This window comes from Annulohypoxylon truncatum (assembly GCF_022578515.1).
Source record: "Annulohypoxylon truncatum strain CBS 140777 unplaced genomic scaffold F4807scaffold_24, whole genome shotgun sequence".
Taxonomy (NCBI): Eukaryota; Fungi; Ascomycota; class Sordariomycetes; order Xylariales; family Hypoxylaceae; genus Annulohypoxylon; species Annulohypoxylon truncatum.
The window spans coordinates 141,916-162,227 of NW_025953810.1; the positions used below are offsets into that span (position 1 = coordinate 141,916).

The 20,312-nt window shown below is 48.1% G+C and overlaps 7 protein-coding genes across 7 annotated transcripts; 5 read left to right on the forward strand and 2 right to left on the reverse strand.

The window, feature by feature from the left end:
- Positions 1-248: 248 nt before the first annotated feature.
- Positions 249-1,781, forward strand: F4807DRAFT_452525 (uncharacterized protein; the record flags this gene model as incomplete). The annotated part of the gene is made up of 2 exons (XM_048000339.1): positions 249-339; positions 415-1,781. The coding sequence occupies 2 exons, from the start codon at positions 249-251 to the stop codon at positions 1,779-1,781; spliced, it is 1,458 nt and encodes a 485-aa protein (XP_047852485.1).
- Positions 1,782-2,333: 552 nt separating this feature from the next.
- Positions 2,334-4,327, forward strand: F4807DRAFT_160689 (uncharacterized protein). Its single transcript, XM_047993327.1, has 3 exons — positions 2,334-3,035; positions 3,094-3,376; positions 3,474-4,327. The coding sequence occupies exons 1-3, from the start codon at positions 2,886-2,888 to the stop codon at positions 4,070-4,072; spliced, it is 1,032 nt and encodes a 343-aa protein (XP_047852486.1). The 5' UTR covers positions 2,334-2,885; the 3' UTR covers positions 4,073-4,327.
- A 1,496-nt stretch (positions 4,328-5,823) lies between these two features.
- F4807DRAFT_432599 (gated mechanosensitive channel) lies at positions 5,824-7,135 on the forward strand. Its single transcript, XM_047998614.1, has 4 exons — positions 5,824-6,164; positions 6,223-6,423; positions 6,489-6,633; positions 6,691-7,135. Exons 1-4 carry the CDS (start codon positions 6,004-6,006, stop codon positions 6,748-6,750), a joined length of 567 nt encoding a protein of 188 aa, XP_047852487.1. The 5' UTR covers positions 5,824-6,003; the 3' UTR covers positions 6,751-7,135.
- A 123-nt stretch (positions 7,136-7,258) lies between these two features.
- On the forward strand, positions 7,259-9,283 carry F4807DRAFT_432603 (uncharacterized protein). Its single transcript, XM_047998615.1, has 2 exons — positions 7,259-7,751; positions 7,819-9,283. The coding sequence occupies exons 1-2, from the start codon at positions 7,439-7,441 to the stop codon at positions 9,009-9,011; spliced, it is 1,506 nt and encodes a 501-aa protein (XP_047852488.1). The 5' UTR covers positions 7,259-7,438; the 3' UTR covers positions 9,012-9,283.
- Positions 9,284-9,757: 474 nt separating this feature from the next.
- On the forward strand, positions 9,758-11,515 carry F4807DRAFT_452527 (uncharacterized protein; the record flags this gene model as incomplete). Its single annotated transcript, XM_048000340.1, has 4 exons — positions 9,758-9,814; positions 9,935-10,555; positions 10,609-10,746; positions 10,802-11,515. The coding sequence occupies 4 exons, from the start codon at positions 9,758-9,760 to the stop codon at positions 11,513-11,515; spliced, it is 1,530 nt and encodes a 509-aa protein (XP_047852489.1).
- Positions 11,516-12,020: 505 nt separating this feature from the next.
- On the reverse strand, positions 12,021-13,684 carry F4807DRAFT_432608 (Aldo/keto reductase). Its single transcript, XM_047998616.1, has 3 exons — positions 13,316-13,684; positions 13,143-13,251; positions 12,021-13,078 (listed from the first exon to the last, which is right to left on the reverse strand). The coding sequence occupies exons 1-3, from the start codon at positions 13,388-13,390 to the stop codon at positions 12,369-12,371; spliced, it is 894 nt and encodes a 297-aa protein (XP_047852490.1). The 5' UTR covers positions 13,391-13,684; the 3' UTR covers positions 12,021-12,368.
- Positions 13,685-15,219: 1,535 nt separating this feature from the next.
- On the reverse strand, positions 15,220-19,114 carry F4807DRAFT_452528 (uncharacterized protein; the record flags this gene model as incomplete). Its single annotated transcript, XM_048000341.1, has 4 exons — positions 15,220-17,972; positions 18,056-18,616; positions 18,707-18,912; positions 18,972-19,114. 4 exons carry the CDS (start codon positions 19,112-19,114, stop codon positions 15,220-15,222), a joined length of 3,663 nt encoding a protein of 1,220 aa, XP_047852491.1.
- Positions 19,115-20,312: the final 1,198 nt, after the last annotated feature.

Consider the following 20,312-nt stretch of genomic DNA (forward strand, 5'->3'; position numbering starts at 1 on the left):
TGAAGTCTGAACGTGCGGCGCGTATCAAATATCGGGTTTAGCGCATCTTATGGTGGTTTCCTTTTTTAGTTACATCATTACGTAAATTCTCATTGACTCATCCCAGGCATCCATAAAATCCACTTCAACTTTATTCAGCACATGTCTAGTATTGTATCATCTTTCAGTTCCATATTGATTTTTTTGCGAACTCTACGAAATCACCTTTTCGCAAACAGTCGAGATAGGTTTCGTCACCCTCAACTGTTATGCCGAAGAAAAGACACAATAATAAATATTCAAAGCCGCCTTCAGTTGCTCCACCGTCACTTGCCTTATCTTCTTCGTCCCGGACGACTGGTAAGATATGCCCCACTACCATTATTTCTACACTAAAAGGCGTACCACGGCATGGCATTAATGCGTAACGTGTAGAACATCATGAACGTTCGGTCAACCAGCTCCTCGCAGATATGCGACGGAGTGGCCTGAGGCAAAATGGCGCTCAGAGCAACGTAATCGCGGCGACTCCCACCGTACCCCCTTCGATCCGTCAGATCCTCCAAATTCCCGAGACACCCGCCCCGCGACCCCGAAGACCTCAGCGCCGTGACGCCAATGGTCGACGAGCACCACCCGGTCCACCACCTCCCCGAAGCTGGGTATCGCTAGCGTTGTCGCAACATGCCCCCAAGGAGCTGAATGCTGGCAATGCAGGGCATATTCAACACTGGCGTTTGCCAGATGCCTATACACCTGATGCGGGTAGTCTTATAGACCGACTTCTCCGACGAATGGCTCAGGATTGGGAACAGCAGCGATATTGGAACCAATTCTACCTCTATACACTTCCTAGCCATTTGCGCACTGGATTGTTGACCTATGTTGCGGAAATCTACGAACCTGGACTATCCGTCAAAGATCTGCGTCTTGTCCTTGCTGGTCCTTCCGACGAGAAGCTGGCTGAATATGACGTGGACAAGCCTGATCTGAACTCCCTCAACGGGGACGTATTCTACCTAGACCTAGCGGGGTCCGTGGGCAAGTCGCTAACGGTGAAAGAATTGAACGAACTACTCTTCCCTCCCAAAGTTGAAGTCGAGCAGCCTAACCTTAAAGATTCGTGGGACGCCCCAGAGCCTCTTTCGGGTCCAGTGAAGATGCTGCCGAACTTGACGCGACTATCTCTCGCGATTGATCCGGAGCACGCGCCTAACGTATCTTGGAAACAACTTTTATCGTTAGCTGGGAAGCTACCAACTCTCACACATCTCAATCTATCCGGATGGCCCGAACCGTCCTTGACACCGAATGCCAAACTTGCTAGAGTCATATCCCCGGTGACCGGAAGAAGTGTACAGTATGGCGGTACTGGACCCTATAGCCACAACCTAGATAACGACTGGTCGGAAGCTATCCTGATCCTGAAGCGCCTTAGTAAGGCTTTATATGGCCTTGAATATCTCGACTTGACAGGCTGCGGGGATTGGTTCCCTACTCTGATGAAAGAGTCTGATGGGGACTTTACTGTGGATTTTGTTGATTGGGTGGGCGACTGGGGAAAGATAACAACGCTGAGGCTCTACTCTGGCTATGCTCTCACAGACGATTCAACTGGTGACCAAATTTCACGATTTGCAGATTGGATTGAGTCCGCGACAGCAGTAGAGAAACACATCAGAGCACAACGAGCAGGAAAGGGGCGGTGGATAACGGTGGACAAAGATACCCTTTTGGGGAGCGCCGAGGCGGTTTTAAAAACCCAGCGACTAAGTCAATTGATGTGGGGAGATGTAGTCTAGGTATGCTTGAAGGCTCACCTCCAATTCTAGATGCAACTTACGCACTCCCAAACCTAGCTTCTCGAGTAACATCGCGAAGCCCGGGTCCCATCGCTTATCGAATAGCTGGCCCGCGAATTTACAATTTGACTAGGTGGCCATTGGCTGCCTCTGTGATAAACAATGATAGTAAGTGTCTGCATCCTTGCAATGAAAAGATCTTTAGAGCCTACTTGGGTCTAAATCTCCAATAAAACTATTATCCTCTCTTCTAGTGATGCAAAGCCGGGTTAATTATATTGCGCGTCTTTAAACCTTCAACGCTTCTAAACGCCCCGTCTACGAAATCGTTTCGAGAAGCAATTAATCAAGATTGCCGTATGGCCATCAATTAGTCTCGAAAGACGCTGATGGAGGCTATGTTTCTTAGACTGCCGGGTTTCGATCGACAACGATACAACGGACTAGGGTCTACTGGCTCAGAGGTGCCGAACCGGTTTGGCAGGGGTCATTTCAGATGGACCTTTATGACGCAATGCTAGTCAGGAACCAATCATCGTTGCAGACATTGACTAAAGGAGGCAAAACCAACTTGTGACGCATTTCTTGCCCACTCAGATGCCGTTGACTTGCAGTAGTGTACGTACATATCATGTCTTCGCATGTCTTGGAATGATCCAGACAGGGGAAGATCGTACGTATGCGTATGCCCAGCAAGCGGTAAAAATCTGGTAATTGTCAGAATTGAGACGAATATGAACTGGTCTTCCAGGGTATTACAATCTAGTGCGGAATTATAGCGAATGGTTGATAGCCATCTATGACCTGTTTAGTGAGTGTATACAAGGTTTGTTATATTATAGCAGCCACGCCTGTGACGGGCAATCGTATTAATATGTGACAGTTAAAACTTCCCATATTCATTGCGACGTGGTCTCGCATCAAACTTCCTTTATTTTTTTTTACGCAGACTGCTTTCATTACCTATAACTACCTAATAGCCAAATCTTGGCAAGCTACCCCCCTTTTATCAGTTGATATAATACTACTACTACCTTCACTACGCCGACTAGGCCGAGACGACAACTACACCTCGACGATATCCTAAACTTTTACAAGGGAAACATGGGCATCACGAAGAATGGCGGTATTCGGCCGTTGGCCGTGATAGTTCCACTTATCCTATCCATTGCGGGATTCGTTTTAGCAATGATAGCACTTTTCGCCGGCAGCGGATCGCAACAGCAAGCGCTAGAAGACTATCACCTTATTGCCGTGCGTCATTAACCTATGTACCACGATCCAACAAACTGTAGGCTAAACTTGATGCTAGATAAACATGTCTGATTTTGGACACAATCTCATACCGACTTCGACGTCTTCTGGGTCGGAACCTACGTCTACCAGCTCCATCTGGGACGATATCGAAGGGGCAATAACAGACGAGCTGAACGACATTATCGGCGATGTCGCCGACAAGCTCTCACAGGAACTAGGCATTTCGCAGTGGTATAGCTTACACGTCATGACCGCATGCGAGGGGAACTTCGCGCCAAACGCCACCTCGCAGGGCGCTTGGTACAATACGACGAACTGCACGGCGCAATCACCAGGAGGTATTTACACCCGCCCCCTTATCCCAAGCTAACCCCCTTAGCCACCTAATAGAAGGGCGAGCATATTCCATACCTAGGCTAACACGAAAACCCCCAGTCCACTTCAACCTCACCGCCGTAATCCAAAAAGAACTCGACCAAGGCCCTCTCAAGCTCAACGCCTCCTCCATCCCAATCCCGGACAAGATCCAAGAAGCCATCGACTACCTCAACAGCTTCCTTCTCGCGACCTTCGTGCTCTTCGTCCTCGGCGCCGGCTTCTCGGGTCTGTCCATCCTCTCCTGCATCGCGGTCCTGGTCCTCGCGCTCCTCCGCCACAACAACAGCAACAACCCGATCAACGCCGCCGTCGCCGCCGCCAACATCGTCCTCGCGGCCCTGGCTACGCTGGCCTTAGCGCTTGCCAGCGCCATCGCGACGGCGATCTCGAAGAAGGGTGTTAAGGAGATTAATGATGCCGGGGACGAGGCGGGCATCTCGGCCGTGCAGGGCTCGAAGCTTATGGTTGTGAGCTGGGTCGCGTTCGCGGTTATGCTCGTCGCGACGGCGTTTTGGGGCCTCGCGTGTTGGATTGCGCGAAGGAATAGGGGGAGAGTGGTGGTAATGGCGGATGGTGAGAAGAGGACGAGGACGAGGACGAGGGGGAGTGGGGAGAGCGGGCGTGGGTTGTTGGGGATATTTAGGCGGAGGCGTTAGGAGGCGTGAGAGGACGTTTTGAGAAAAAAAGGGGGGAGGGGGGATGGTTTATGACTAAGCTGGAGTTTGCGAGGGTTGGCTTCGGATGATACCATTGTTAAGGGGGTGGCTTCTTGTTTCTATGATCGTTGCTTCTTTCTATTGCTTAGACTACCTGTTATCAGTGAAATATCTACAGTTTTCTATACTAATATTTTAAGTTCATTCTGTCTTTGACTAGCCCATGTCTAAATATCACACCTCTGGCAGGAAGTAAACAACAGCCAGCCTATTGCTCCATGAGAAAATGAGGCTGCTCAAGCATGCAAGCAGCATAGGCCGTTATCACTCCTAATATACTGTGAGGAAACAAGATACTTTTCATGTCGCTGTATGTAAAGAGCCATAAGGCTCTGAGATATGCTGGTGTTGTAAGTTGCGTTTTGGTTAGGATGTCGTAAAACTTGTCCCGAGACTTTCTCATATCTTAATGATTCTCTGAAGAAGCCGGCCTATTAGCAAGCAGCAAATGATACCACGCAGATACAGCAGGAAGTAGTTTACGAATAACTGAACGCTTTTTATACGATACCTAGCTATGAGCTTCGGTCAGTAATCTGGGTCGTGACTTTGTCTTAGGGTATTTTCTATCGGACGATCCCCCTAGTTGGGCTATCATGATATGAAAAAAGTTCTTAGTGGTTGACATTCTTCTTGCAACTCCCGCGTTTCCAGACTCGTGATGTATGAATGAAACGGCGGAGTTTTCGATCCTGAATGGCTTTCACTGCTACGATTCCTAATCGCAGCCAACAGCTTCCCACTACTACACATGGAGCAGAAAGGGGATATTTCGTTGACATATCGATGTATTCTGATCGTACCGGGCCGAATTGCATCGACTTTTCCGTATTCACCGAGCTGAGAGTCGTTTTAGATATATTTCCTTACAGTCGTAAAGTCAGGGGTTGAAGGATTGGTGCAACTTGGTTAGACTAAACTACTTTGGGGCCAAGTCGCAGAGTCGTTCGTGGACCTGATCATGATGATCAACAAAACTGCATAAAAATATTGAATTGCTGTAGAGAATACGTACCACGCTGCCGGAAGAATGTTACATAGTCAGCAGTTCTTGACCGTATCTAGATCGCGTGACCCCAAGTGCATAAGAGTGCCGAACTACTATTTTTCTATTAATGACTTAGCCTTATCATTGGTGAGTCGAAAGAGACAAGATTTATTAGCAAGTCTAGCGAATGGGATTCGGTATGCTTATGAGCCTCATACTTGTATTTGCATGTGAAAAGGGTGAGGGTGAGAAGTTCGTTAGCCATGGTGTTACTAAATGACTTGACAGCGATGACTGGACAGAACAACAATCTTCAACTATAAGTGTAGTCCTTTTACCTGCACGAAAGTTGTTGTTAGATGAAACTGAAGCCAAAGTGTATTGGTATGAGTTTAGTTATCATACTGTTGACTTTGTTTATCTGGTAAAGAATGATGTAACCCTTGCTTTAGTCTCTACACTACTGTCTGGTAAGTGCCATTGCGGCGTGGTCCCACCCTAGATGTTTAGCTGAATGGAGACTTCCAATAGGGAGTTTCAACATCTTTAGGCTCTAAACCAATCTAGATAAGACTGCTTAAGCTACGTTTCATCTACCCGCTCATTGGGTGCTTTCTACGCTACCCCCGTAACTCAACGGTCGCTACTGTCCCCACGAGAGAGCACATGAGTTGGATGGCGCTGGCGATCAATTGATAAGGCAGGTAGGATGAGTATGAGAGGACCCCGTATTAGAGAGCTTCGTAATTTTAATCTGAGTTGCGTGCGTGTGGTTAACAACATTTGAACCTTGGAACCTCCTCCAACATTCCTCCTAAGTATCCTATAGAGAACTGCATGTTATACCTTCTTAAATTCCTGCATATTTACCTATCTTCCAGCAATGCCTACTCGTCCGTGGGAGTTCAACGAGGGGGGTGACGAGGAGGAAGGGGAGCGCCGTACCTTATTAGAAGAAGGTGAACAAAAAGCACAGCGTATCTTTTCCGGCTTCATCGACTTCGCTTTCTCTGGCAACATTCTCGAAATTGCATTTGGTATGATGTTAGTATCAAAAGGTCTTGACTTAGGGGATGTGAACCATTAATACGGGTCTTAATAGCCTAGCGACATCATTCACGGCCCTTACTACTTCCCTCGTAAGCGACATACTTCTTCCGCCAATTTCTATCATCCTTCCATTACGAAGGAACATGAATGAGAAGTTCGCGGTGCTACGACCAGGGCCGAACTATAGCAACGAGGATGGCTATAACACTCTAGACCAGGCACAGAACGACGGTGCCATCGTTCTAGCTTATGGGTATGGCGAATTGAAGCCCCTCGTGGCTACATTAAGTCCGTGAAGACTGACATGATGTATGCCAGTGGGTTCCTCAACCGAGTCGTCAATTTCCTAGGCATCGGCCTGGCTCTCTATGGCCTGGCGAGTTTGTATCAGTACCTGTCGCACGATCCTATTATCAAGCATTCGGTTAAATGTCGATACTGTAAAAAGCGCATTGGTTCGAAGGTTCGCGCTTTCGCCCATATGACATACGTTAGGAGTTCGTTAGTCTAACTAATCTAGGCGGTTCGGTGCGTAAATTGCACCAGCTGGCTCGACGGGCGCGAAGAGCGAATGCGATAGACGGTCCTATGGCGACGAATTAAATATTAGGCAGATTAGAACTTGTCAAGAACATCGCCATAATTGAACATTCCGTTCTGCTAAGAATAGATATGTTTAGGAGTCAGCCGCCAGCAGGATCCCGACTGGATGTTAGTGAGGTTAGGGCATCACCACTGAGAATATCCGCGAAGCAATCGTCCTGCCAAGCAATGTTCGTACCTCGCATCCCTATATGATATAGTGTCCACGAAGTGACACTAGTGTGATTAATAGTTTTGAGAGATAGTAATAGGATCAGGTTGGTGTCGTGAGACATGGGATTTAGAATTTTGAAATGTCGAGTGCTCGATTCAATTTCATAAATTAGATTAACATTTTAATATTGAGAAATGCAGCTATGAGATGTAAGAAGTGCAATTATAAAGTCCTATTCAATTAAAGGAGCATGACACAAGAGGGTTTTTGTCCATTAGATAAGACTGATATGCTTTTTTAGGGTGGTATTCAAGTTTTAATCCTTGCCCCTGTTGGCCATCCCTGGCTTGAAGTTAAACAATGACATCATCACTATAAGAACCTAGACTATGATACATAGCGCGTACTAGAACTTCTCCATTATCGAATATGTGCCGAGTCAACTACCAAGTCCGGATTCTTGCAAGCAAACTTTTTGGACCGCGTCGCGGCTATTTTTCCTTAGACTAGGATGTCGGATGAGGCTCCTTCTCAATTGTACGACTTACATCGACCAGCGACAGAGACTCCTCACCAGCAGTCACAGCAGCAACCCAAACATCAAGATGATGGAGAACCCAGTCGCCGTCGTTCTAGTTCCGATCCTACCGGCCGGGGTCGTCAGCGACCAGGCTTGGCCATAATACGCCCTCGCAGAGGAACCGATGGTTCCGGTATGCCCCCGATCCCCGAAAATACGAGACCGGCCAGTACCGCTCTCTTTCACGGTCCAAATAGGCGTACAAACCTAGATCAGAATCTGGCCGACATACTTGACGTTATTGGTGAGTATATCGTGAAACAATGAAAGGGTATTTTAGGATCAAGTAAACTCATCATCGCGCTCGTTAGATCCCGAAGTATCCACGTTGAATAATGTTACCAACATCCAGAACTCTCTTTTCATACCATCACTTGGCAGATGGGTCAACCGACGCCCGACATATCAGCTTTCTATGGCACCTCGGGAGCCTCGGGAACCTGACATTCGGGAAGAACCGATCGAAGAAGAAGATTTCAACTTCGAACATGCCGTTCTACCGGATGGCGTATTCCTGGAAGGTTGGACCGATGAAGAGAAGGCGGAACTGAACGATTACGTGCGTCACATGCTGCATTCACGGCGGTCCAAGTTCAAACGCAGCATGAAGGCATTCGGTCAATACGTCAGCAAACCGCTCGGTTTTTTTGTGACGCTATATGCAACGCTCATCACCCTTTTCGGCCTGGCTTGGGTGCTGTTCTTGATTGGTTGGATTTACGTTGGCGAAGAACAGGTTTACGCCATTAACGTCATCGACTATGTCTTAGTCGCCCTCTTTGGTGTCGTCGGTGATGGCTTGGCGCCATTTCGCGCAGTTGATACCTATCACATGATCTATATCGCACACTATCACCGGTTGACGTGGAAATTGCGCAGGAAGAAGCGCATGGGGAAACTTCGCGACAAGAATGATTTGCCGACGAACGCAGACCTCGAGGCGGCACGGGACGAGATTTCGGTTTTAACCCCACAGCAACAAGCGAGGCTCGTGCACCACCAGACCAAATTCGCCAAGTCGCACACCTTCTACAAGCCGCACGAGACCAAAACGCACTACGCTTTCCCCTTGAATTGGCTGGTCGCGATCGTGACACTGCTGGACCTTCACTCGTGCCTCCAGATCTCTCTGGGCGCTACGACGTGGGGCATCGATTATAATACGCGGCCGATGGCGTTGACGGCGACGATCCTAAGCTGTTCTATCACGGTCAATATTACAGCGGGGATTTTGATTAGCATCGGCGGGAGGCGTACGCGGAAGAAGGATGTGGTGGAGCGCATGTTCCGGCAAGATCTGACACGTGAGGCGTTCGACAAGATTCGCGAGAAGGGAAAGAAGCAAGGTGACACCGGGAAGCAGCTCAAAGCGGAGCGGGCTCTCGAAAAAGCTCGGAAGAGCGAGGCGAACGACGACAAGCCTACTGATGCCGAGATACGGGGCGTCCCGATAGAAGATAATAACGATGTTGAGAAAAAGGATATGTACCCGAACGGGCAATGATATTAGAATATACGCGAGCTAATGTCTAATGACCTGGTCTTTGGGTATGGGTGTTTTTTTGGTTTTTTAGATATATGGAATAGAGGTTAATCTGTTGGTTGTCAAGTTTGCATGGTTATGAAGTCTCCAGGTACCTATGAATAGGGGGTTCTGGGGTTTAGCTGCATACCCCTAATTAGCTAAGCAAGAATAGATGTCTGCATTGCCAAGGGCTGCAAGGGCCAGTTTTCATTGTAACATCAACTTTTCATCATTCTTATCTCTCTTGTGAGCAGCTTCTTGTGTTTTCAAAAGCCACACAAAATAAGGCAATATCACAAAATGCTACTCATGTATCATTGACGGAATATGTGTTACAATAATGTCGGCTTACAAGAAGGCATTTTACGGGGCTCGCAGTAGTGTACCATCCAACTGGGCCAAACACGGGAATCTCATACTGACGGTAGTCGCTTTTACTACTTTCGGTATGATAATGCGATATAGGGCTGACGAAATGGGTCCTAGCTGAACTCGATTCAAAAGGAGTTGAACTAACCATTGGCCAGTTATAAACAAGATTGTGGCTCATTCTGCGAACATGACCACAAGCACGAAGAGGACCACAAGAGGACCACGACGGTGATTCCGGGCATAGCCCGAGAGCGCAGCATATAAAAAATGACAGAGGTGTGTGTCCGAATACGAAAACATAGATGTGCCGGGAGACAGTTCGAAATCGCGAGAGATTTCTCGAAACAGCAAAAATGGTTGGCATACCGAAAAGCAACAGGTGCGACTTTTGCAGACGGAGGAAGACTAAGGTGAGTTGGAGCCTTTAAGTCACAACACACTTATTCGATAACGGATTACACTTCCGATTCTGCGCAACTAGCCGCAAATTGCGTTGCCATTGGCTAATTCATTCTGGCCTTAATACGCAGTGCGACGAGAACTGGCCGATCTGTGGAACCTGTAGCAAAGCAGGCAAGAAATGTTCGGGTCCTTCTAAGCATGTCAAGTTTGTGTACAACGGGAAGCACACTCGACGAAGTACCCAATGGGGAGACATATCCCAAGAGGAAACCGACGCATATTCAACAGATGAACTATCAGTACCAGCGTTAAGTACTACTGCGAAGACAAGCTTGTTGAATCTTAGAAACAAAACTATGGCAAGCGGCGCAATATTTTCAAAACTAAGGATATATACTCGAAAGCCACAAATACCAAAGAAACTTCCAGGGACCCGATTCGATTTATTGGGAGGTAAGGTAGTGATGTATTTAAAATCTAGCGAGGGGACGGGGTATAGCCTCAGCACGTGGCTCAGTACGTTGGGATACGTACCGCCCCTACTCGAGGGAAACGAGGCCTTGTTCGACGCAACTAACCTGCTGCTATCCACATGGATAAAACTTTGCCAAGGGGCAGATAGAAATGAATTGTTTGATCTGTCGTCTTACAATCGTGCCCTTCAAAGCCTGCAGAAGGTTCTCAACGATACCCATGAACAGACGTCGAATGCCACACTAGCTGCGACGATTTATCTCCAGACCACCGAAGTAACTAATGTTCTCTCTTTTTATGGTAGAATTTTCTTCTAATCGTTCAGCAGTACATATTTGATTATGCAGGAAGTGTTAATCAAATATCCCACTCCAACGGTATCTACTCTATCCTAATGCAAAGGGGCCCACCGAAACACGGAGACCACCTTGGAGCCCAGCTCATGCTTGATGCCTTTGCCTACATGGTAACTTACCTATGTTCCTAGAGTTTGCCGTCATCTCAACTAATTAAGCCCACAGTTCAGTCTGGTAATAGCGGGTAAAATCGAAAACTTCTACGCGTATCCTGCATGGGCGCAGGTCATTATGAACTTCTTTGATCAGTGGAAGACCCGAACGCCATGGGTTGTTGAAGTAGCCAAATTGCTCATCCAAGCAATGAACCTTGCGGATACCATCAACCGATTTACTAAGATCTGGGACGCACCATCATACCTACGAGACGAACAGGAAATTGAGGATCTTTCTGCAGTCGTCGACGATCTCAGTACGCACTTTAGGGGGTTCGATGAGTCTACCATAGAGCCCCTTCTTCAGCGCAATCTGATTTACGAGGTCTCAGATACGGAGTCGCCCTTGGGAACGAGATACGAATTTCCCAACGGGACGACGGCTCTACACTTCGCTAACGTGAACTCATTTAATATCGTGATCAACCGGATGCGACAGGAGTTAAATAAGATGCGGGGCTTCGACGACTCGACAATAGAAGCGGAATGCTTCGAATGGAGTAGCAGGATCTGGCGAACTTGCCAATACGGCCTTTCCTTGAGACCGCTCTGCGCTGTGACGTTTAACGACCCAGTCCGCGTGTCGTATCTGGCCGGGGGAGAGGCGGAGCGCGAATATCTCCTTAAGTTTCTGAGGGAAGCGAACAAGTTCCGAAAACAACCTACAAATGAGTGGGTGGAGGAATCCATTGGTTCACATGCATGGCTATTAATGGGGCAATAGTCTAGAAATACTGATTATGATCATAACCATGAGGGGCATTATGCCTTTGCCATAACCTTGAGTCTGCGTTACTAGTCTTCAGGGTGACGAAACCGACGAGAATCTCTACATGTCCATTGAGAGTAGCATTTGAGGTTATTCTTAACCCATATACAGCCCCAAAAGGAAACGATTAGAATGTTATTTAGCCGTTCATACGCTAGTAGCTGATGCCACCTGCTTTCTACCTGCTCTTTTCCGTAGCGGAGAGATCCTGAGAGATCCATCCCAGTTGGATTATCCCTGTAAGATATTTTTCGTGTTTAATATGACCAAACATACTCGAAATCCTATGTTTGCCAATGCCAAGGGGTCTAATTAACCCCCGCCGAATTGGGTAAAAACTAAGCTCTTTGGCTTCTCTCATTGGTCCGTTTATCAATTAGGGGGACCCTTGTTAGGATAGATTCTGCTGAGTAATACACCCATCTGCGGGGGTCCTTAATGCAAGCAAGCGAATAGTGGCCCCTTTTTGAATACTTCAATGTTGCTACTCCCTAAGTTTCGGTAGGTATGCTTCTTAAAGAAATCCATTTCATAGGACTATCATCTCAGACCTGAATCGTTATAATCATAACACTGGCAGCTAGATACATACGCATATGCGACTAACCAGGACGATTACACCGGATAAATACATATATTAAAATGGATTGGCGGGATGGCGGATGTTACGGCTATCGTCCACCCCATATGATTATATCCGTGGCTTCCGGGCTTCTGCTCAAATGACGTGTCATATCGATATCGGCTTACCTACATACCCGCCTAAGTACCCAGTCAAGCCCATATCTCCTAGCAACACTAGAGAGGCCTAGGAGCAATATTTCGCTCTCATGTAGGCCTCGCCGGGGCCTTGATAATGTTTCTGCTTCCCAACCTCCGAGATGCGCTTGATCTCCTCGTCCGTGAGCTTAAAGCTAGGTAACGTGCGCAGATACCCCTGGAGCCTCTCCTCGCTCTTACTCGTAGTGATCGCCACGATATCCTGGTCGAGGACCCAGCGCAGCGCGACCTCGCCCTCCGCCACGCCGTACTTCTGCGCGAGCTCGGCGTACGTGCCGTCGACGGGGCCGGGCCGCGCGCTCGTGAGCGCGGTCAGGGCCGAGTAGGCGGCGACGGCGATGTTCTTGCTCCGCAGGTACGGGACCAGGTCGCCGTGCTGCAGGTAGGGGTGGTACTCGATCTGGTTGACGGCGGGCACGGTCTTAGCCGTCTGCAGGACGACCTCGACGTCCGCCTGCTCGAAGTTGGAGACGCCGATCGAGCGCGCCTTGCCGGAGGCCTGGACGGCCTCCATCTCGGCCCAGAGGCGCTGCAGCTCGGCCGCCGACCCCGCGCCGAAGGGGATGTGCACGAGGTACAGGTCCAGGTAGTCGACGCCCAGCTTCGCGAGGGACGACGCGAGCGCCGCTCGCACGTCCTGGCCCTTGGTCCCGACCACCTTCGTCACCACGTACAGCTTCTCCCGCGGCACGCCGGAGGCTTTGATGCCGGCGCCGACCCCGGTCTCGTTGCCGTATGCTGAAAAAGATCACGTAAGCACTTTCCGCATTTCCGGGGGCCAAGGGGGGGGGGGAAGATTTGCCTTCGGCGCTGTCTAGGTGATAGTATCCATTCTTGATGGCCATGGCTGTGAGCTTGGAGATGTCATCGTCCTTGCCGAAGATATTGGCCGTGCCGAAGCCGTAGGCAAGCTACAATGCTTGGCGGTTAACAATTTTGAGACATCCTGACTGGGAGTTACTAGTAGCAACGCACCATGGGCATCTCGTTGCCATCGTTCAACTTTAGTGCGGGGATAGCCCCACTCGTCGTCGTCGTTGTAGAAGCCATTCTTGCTGCTTTTCTCAGACGGCTAGAACAGAAGAGTGTCACGCAAAAGAGTTCAAATGGGCGGGAAAACTAGAATTTTGAAAGCTACCTGGAGTTTGGTCGGGTTTAGAATTTTTGTGGTTTTAAACATATTGCAAAGTGGTGGGAGTTCCGTTGCTTCAGTTATAAGGAACAGAAAATGAACCTCATGCCTGTACGGTTCGTCTGAAGACAAGGCGATCCACACTGACTATACCTAACTCAGGCTAGTCTTGTGAATACCTATTGGTGCATGTACTACTTGTGCAATATTGATTCCTCATTTTCTGGAATAATTACATCCCTATTGGGTGTCTTTACGGGTGCTGCATATGCCTGGCACAGCCTACCATCAGCTTCTATTTCCCCAAAGTTGTCGGACCATACGTAGAAAAAATCGTCGCGGTCATATTTCTCCTTGATGCCCTTGAGCTTGGCGTAACTGCTGCCGTAGAGGGACCCCTGAAAGTCGCGTTGGTGCAAGTCGGCCTCGTTTATATATGCACCGCGTCCAGGTGTCAACGCTTCCAGCGTAGGCGTCAGTACCTGCATGGTCTGACGCTGACCGGCAATGTTCACATCGTACCTGGTTGAAGTAGTTATACGGCCCAGTCTTAGGCGGCGAATTGCGTCAGCTAGAGCCAGTAAGTAGAGAAAGATGGAGAGGAAATTGGACATAGATATGGACATTGACTTGTAAAAGAGGCAAACTTCTTACATTCTGAAAACGCTCGCGATCTGTGTAGTGCGCCGCAGTAGACGAGCCGAGTTTGGAGTAAACGGCGCGCGCGCAACGTTCATATACATCCTAAAGGAGGTACCTAGACACCGCCGTTTTCTACTATAAACCTTAGAGGATCGGTGGCGGATACGATTGACTCATCGATCAAGCATAGAGAGCGCAGGAGAAACCGCCTGCCAATATTGAACTGAGAGATGTCTCATTGAACTCATAGCCAAGTCAGCCTCAACATGTGTAGGAAAGTCGCCAATGGCATAATCTAAAACTACGGATGAGCCTCTTCCCAAACTTCTCTAGGAATCATTTAACCATTCACCATATACAACGTTATTCTCCTCTAGCTTACCACGTATCGGTTAAAGAAAACTCATGTGCCGATGAAAGAGTTCCATGACCTCCGCCTTGCGTATACCCGCCCGCGGTGCCGACCGACGGGGTAACACCGCCCACAATAACGAACCCCTTATCATGGGTTAACAGCCTGAGCTTACCCATTTAGCACGCCAACTCCCATTTCCATCGCTTTTCCTCTATATAAAGACAAAGAATAATCAAAGATGGATATGTCCTGCATGTGATGTGTCCAAAGGGCCAGCGCTCCAGCCCCCCTCGACTTGGATAGATAATCATGGCGAGTGTTGCGAATGACTAGAAGAAATCCATGCTTTTAGACAAAGGCAAGGGTTGCCTAGTAGTCCTAGGGCGAAGTTGCGTTTGCCACGTATGGGATATACGTGCCGATAACGCACTGAGCCTCCCGCTATACATACGGGCCGCAGCTCAGATTAGCGTAGAAAGGCGTCATAGGCGATGAAGGGGTCTCAAGATGCGTCTCCGAGTAGTCCCAGACAGGTTGAAGTTGCTAACATGGCTCAGTATGCTGCGAATAGTTGGCAACCCGAGTAGTTCACTGGGCGTCGGCGATCGCTTTGTTGAGTTTGTCACAACGACCTCGTTGGCGGATCATCTTCACCTGGATCGAGGTGGGTTAGTCTCAAGTTAGAACGCGATTAGAAAGGGTGATCTAACCTGTACCTGTCCTTACCTCAACTGCTCCCATCCCAATCTCCTAGCATGTCAAGCTTAATCCCCCATTCGACGAACCATTAGCCATCAACAGTTTTATCATATCCCTGCAGCCGAGATGTCCGTTCCGTTCTGCAAGCCGAATAGCCTTTTGGCATTGTTTATCATCAAACGGACCGCCATTCAGTTCCCAGAGGTAGCTTATCATGTCGAGACGGCCATTTTCAGCCGCTCCTTCAAGGGGCCAACGTCCGAGTCTTCCTCGTGCTGGGAGTGTGTCTAGCTTAGCCCCATGCTCAACGAGGACCCTCGCTATCTCACAATTGCCCTGCATAGCTGCGAACTGCAGTGCGGTAGCTCCAAAGAACATCGCAGGTGGTGCGTTTGGGTCGGCACCTTTATCTAGGAGTAAACAAACAATCTCGAGATTGTTAAGCCCAGCGGCTTTTTGGAGAGGAGTCCACAGTATACCAGAACGCGCCGGCTTGTCTATCTCGGCGCCGTACTGAATGAAGAGCTTAACCAGTTCCGTGTCTTGCGTCCCGATGGCTTCAAGAAAAGCCGTTGTCTTGACATCTAAATGCTCTGCTATGCTGTTAACGTTGCTTCCAGCATCAAGTAGTCTCTTGATAAGGGTCGGAAAGGGGTTGTGCACTTGGTTTCGATGTATGCATTTTTTAGTTGCCACGACAAGAGGTGTTATGCACACCCCGTCCCCTTGGAGAATATCCAGAGTTACAAGCTTAGAAGCAAATAGCATATCCAGCAGCCCAGGCGATTCCGAGTATTTTTCGACAGCATGATTTGTAGCAAGCCAGCCATATCTAGTCCGTCCTTGTGGGTAAATGTTCCAGTATCGTTCCAGGAGGGGCTTGACCATCGAAGAACGTCTTGTCACAGCTATATCGAGCAAACAATCGTCCAATTCCGTGCCAACATTAATCAGCTTGTCGAGCATCGGTATATTCTCCCACTGTATCGCATATCCTGCTGCGAAATGCTTCCAAAAGCGGTCTTCCAAGGGACCGGCTTCTATAATATCGATTATTAAACCTGGGCGTCCTTTTTCGAGCGCGAGTTTCAAAAGCTTGGATGAGGGAGAAAAGTTAGAGGGGTGGGCTTGCAAAATATCGTTTAAAATACAGTCGTCACCCCACTCAATAGCGGTTTCCACAATCGACGAATATCCATTCGTCTTGTAGCGTATGTCATCAAGACAATCAATACTGTGTCCTGTATGTGCGATAGATATAGGGTGGGGTGGATGACTGTGTCTATTTGGATATATGGCAGATTCCAGGATCACTTTCATGAAGTCTGGTTTTCTATTTTCTACCACGGCTCGTAGCAGCGATATGTAGCTCATATATCTACGTGTGATCGCGACGGCCAAGATGTCCCAAGCAATGTCATCAAAATTATTAGCCAAAGCTGCATTAAAGGCAGCCTCCAAAGTGGATTCGGGGTCTTTATCGAGAAACTCAAAGTCAGGATCGACGTTTAAGATTTTAGTTGAAAAGTCTAGGTTTCCCGCTTCAAGGGCCACGACGAATACATCACCTAGCACGGGATTGTCTCGGAGACGATTGAGTAGGTTTCTTTCTTCTAGGAAGTGAAGGCGGTCTTCGTCTTGGGACTTAAGAGCAGCGATGAAAGCCCCGGCGTTACTCGCGCACTCATCCAGTAGTGGATATGTCTGAATGATCAAGTCAATTATGGCTTGGTCCTTTTCTTTTGTTGCCTTTGCAAGTGCTTTTTCTGGTGATGCCGTATAGGGAAGTAGCGTTCTCACTACCTCTTTATGTCCACGTTCGACAGCCTTCTCCAAAGCGTCGTCAATGTTAACGCATTTGTGCAAACTTAGGTCGCCCCCTAATTCCTGGCACTTTTCTAAGATAAACCCAAATATGCTTATCACAGCCCGTTCCTCAAGGTTCTTAACGATAGCTTGGAAGAGCGGATGGGTAAAACTGATTTCGTAAGGTGCTTGGGAAATAAATTGCTTGGCGAGACGGATTGCCAGACGGGGGTCAGTATAGTATTCGGCTACCCTTTCGATGAGACGTGCCGATATCGTCGCATTAGCTTCCAAGAAGACATCAACTATGTCCAAGAAACCGTCACCGAGTGTTGATCTCTTATCCTCGAAATTCGTGATTAGCGCTTCTAGTGCATTTGAACCATCATTCGTTCGAAAGGATTTATTTATGTCAACCTTCCGACTAATTAGAAGCTTGATGACTCTGATGGATTTGCATATTGCAGCTTTCTCGAGTGGTGTCCATCTTCCTCCCCGATAGTGACAAACAGTTTCATTTGCATCAATCAACCCGTTATGATCAAGCAGGGATCGGATAACGTCAACGTCGTCGGCCTCTAAAGCCGCCTGAAAGATGTTCTCGGCGAGAGATCTGGCCACGGGACCCGAATTAGAGCACATAAACTCAACCATTAATAATTGTATGGCCGTGTGCCTATTGAGGAATTTCAGGACATCGGCGCGCCGTATTCCCCTAAGGTCGGCGAATCCATTGATGACTGACGCAATGAGCCTGGCGTAGAGACGAGCCTCGGGAGCAACGTCGTTCGGTAGAATAGCAAACAGATCTGGTACTTCTCCGGTGAAGAACTGTGCCGAGAAGAGGTTGTTGAGAGCTAGTCGAAAGGCCCCAGTCCTTGAGGCAGATCCTGAATGCTTTTGATCCATGCATGCCAAGAACTGCCAGACGAGACTGGAATTGGGATTCAACATCGCACGGCGAGTGGAGGTAGTAGGGGAGATATTGCCGTAGACATCTGTCAAAAAGTGACACGTTAGCATTTGTATGGTCTTTGTCCCCCAAATAATATTTCAGGGAAATACATAGGTATTGATTTACCTTTTATGAACTTGGCTACAATGGTTGCGGAGGATGGTGATATCCATTGGTTTTTGAGCAACGTTTGTCTGTGACCATGCAGAGAATTTGGCGATACGACAACCGGTAACGAGGAATTCAAAGTCGTTTCCGCTGTTGAAAAATACGATTCTTCTAGAGAAAACACTTGAGCTTGCTGTGTTTCAACGCCATGCGAAAAATCGAGAGTGGGTGGACGGCCCCAGAGATCATTTCTGAAGGGTAGACAAGTCTCCAAAGTTGGAAGGCTACCTGTTTCCTGTGCTGGGAGGTCGAAATTGATCGAATTGATAAGATCAATACTGTCCATATGAAAACTAAACTCGACAGGAGTTTCGTGAGAGAGCATATCAATGGTCTCGCCTGTCGATTCGAGAAGCTGTATGTCCTGATCAAGGTTGGCCTCGTTGATCCCTGCATAGATTGACATATCAACAGCTTCATTATCGAACCCGGCGGTTACCATGGTTGCTTCAGATGTAAGCTCTTCCATAAACATATGGTCGTCTTCGATTGCGATGGGAAGTGCTGCATGTCCCTGGACTACAGCATCATTGCCACGTAGAGCTGCACCGTTGCAATATCAATTAGCTTGGAGAGGATCATGCAACATCTATTCATTATATCACAAACCTTCTTCCTCCGATACCTGAGGTCTTTTGGGTGCGTAGCGACGCCGGGCTGTCTCAACCTTAGAGCCAGGAAGTTCCCTGCCTGAGAGGATGAACGGAGCCGTTGATCCACCTTGTTCCCGTTCTCTGATGGCTTTAGCCCATTCAACTCGCTTCATGTTTTTGCGCTCCCGCCACACCCTGAATTTATGTTCATATTGTGATTTCCTTGCAAAATATTAATCAGGTTGCTCAAGAAGCTGTTGGGCTCATGACAGGATACTCACGTCGCGGTGAAGCCTTCTTTCGTCATCTCCTCGATGACTTCAGCCAATGTTCGCCCATCATTGATATATAGCTCGAGGATTCGAGGCTTTCGATTCGCCCATTCTCTTGACGAGATTCGTGGAGCTTTGGATGAGCTAGGCATAGCGAAACACGCTGCAATGAGCTAGCTACCTAGGCAAGAGACATCTCACACATTCACTCTGGACTTGGACATAGACGTACTATCTTATAAGATAATTCTATACAAAATCTGATGTTCATTGACTGCAAGGTTATCAAAGTTGATTACACTCCGGCTCTCACAGCCTGCATATGTGCCCGGGTTCGGTGAGGGGGCGTGGCTCTTATTGGGCCAACACATACAACTTTGCTATCAGATTGTGTCAGGTTTTGTCGACACCAGAATTCGACTATATTACAGAAGCCGAGCTTCCAGTCGGCATTGTCCTTATCAGATTTCGTGAGGGGTCTTCGCGAATCGATCTACAACGCCACCGCCCCCCTTTACCCCCCAGGACAGCGCAGCCTACTTCCTAAGGCCGCATCTATGTGACATCTGTGGCACCACAGCCATCTCGATTTACGGGGTTTCCGCTGAATCTACAGATTTGGCGACTATATTACGATTGGGCGCATCGTGGCACGTTCTCATAATATAGGATGTTAATAGAGTCTAGAGTTCTTCTCTTACAAGGTACCTGTTTATTCAGAAGTTAATAACTTCCTATGATCCTCATCACATATCTCATCTACAAGAGTAGTGTTCAATCAGCGATATGTTGCATTCAGCTGGAAGAAGAGAACGACAAGGCTGGAGTGATGAGAATTGGAATACTGCAGGTGGTCGGCCCGTCCGTGAGGCATATTACTTTGGAGGATTGCATCCCCCCCTCGTAAGTACGAGCCTGCCGTCCTGCATATGGATGGATGGGATGGTCTTATGTAGATAAGTACGTCAACATACACGTTCAGTTCGAGCATTCTCCTATGCCGACAGCCCGAGAATCCAATAGCGGTCAACACATTATACAGACAGAATAACCATTAGACGTTTCAACACGTTTACGCCGATATTAGGTACTCGAAATAAGATTAAAGAAATTGACAAAATGTTGTTCCGCCTTCAACCATACGGAGGATATCTAGGTAGGTACCTAAGTAGCCTCTAAAATATCTCCGTTGTGAGATGCACTACCAGCTAAGTCAGAGACTTCCAATTTGACCATCAATTGACAACTTCATGCAGTAATTTATAGTGTCTCACATACAGTATTGAATTACGGGTATTCGCCATCCGTCTGTTAGAAGCCTCAGGACCCAGCTTGGGTCTAAAACCCAGC

Excerpts from the sequence above, each read along its gene's own strand:
- F4807DRAFT_160689 (XM_047993327.1), top strand. The coding sequence starts at position 2,886 with ATGGGCATCACGAAGAATGGCGGTATTCGGCCGTTGGCCGTGATAGTT. Across the intron at positions 3,036-3,093 it reads AAGACTATCACCTTATTGCC|ATAAACATGTCTGATTTTGG; the intron begins GTGCGTCATTAA and ends ACTTGATGCTAG. Across the intron at positions 3,377-3,473 it reads CACGGCGCAATCACCAGGAG|TCCACTTCAACCTCACCGCC; the intron begins GTATTTACACCC and ends GAAAACCCCCAG.
- F4807DRAFT_432599 (XM_047998614.1), top strand. The coding sequence starts at position 6,004 with ATGCCTACTCGTCCGTGGGAGTTCAACGAGGGGGGTGACGAGGAGGAA. Across the intron at positions 6,424-6,488 it reads GCCATCGTTCTAGCTTATGG|TGGGTTCCTCAACCGAGTCG; the intron begins GTATGGCGAATT and ends GATGTATGCCAG. Across the intron at positions 6,634-6,690 it reads AAAAGCGCATTGGTTCGAAG|GCGGTTCGGTGCGTAAATTG; the intron begins GTTCGCGCTTTC and ends TAACTAATCTAG.
- F4807DRAFT_432603 (XM_047998615.1), top strand. The coding sequence starts at position 7,439 with ATGTCGGATGAGGCTCCTTCTCAATTGTACGACTTACATCGACCAGCG. Across the intron at positions 7,752-7,818 it reads CGACATACTTGACGTTATTG|ATCCCGAAGTATCCACGTTG; the intron begins GTGAGTATATCG and ends CGCGCTCGTTAG.
- F4807DRAFT_432608 (XM_047998616.1), bottom strand. The coding sequence starts at position 13,390 with ATGGCTTCTACAACGACGACGACGAGTGGGGCTATCCCCGCACTAAAG. Across the intron at positions 13,252-13,315 it reads ATGGCAACGAGATGCCCATG|CTTGCCTACGGCTTCGGCAC; the intron begins GTGCGTTGCTAC and ends CAAGCATTGTAG. Across the intron at positions 13,079-13,142 it reads TCACCTAGACAGCGCCGAAG|CATACGGCAACGAGACCGGG; the intron begins GCAAATCTTCCC and ends GATCTTTTTCAG.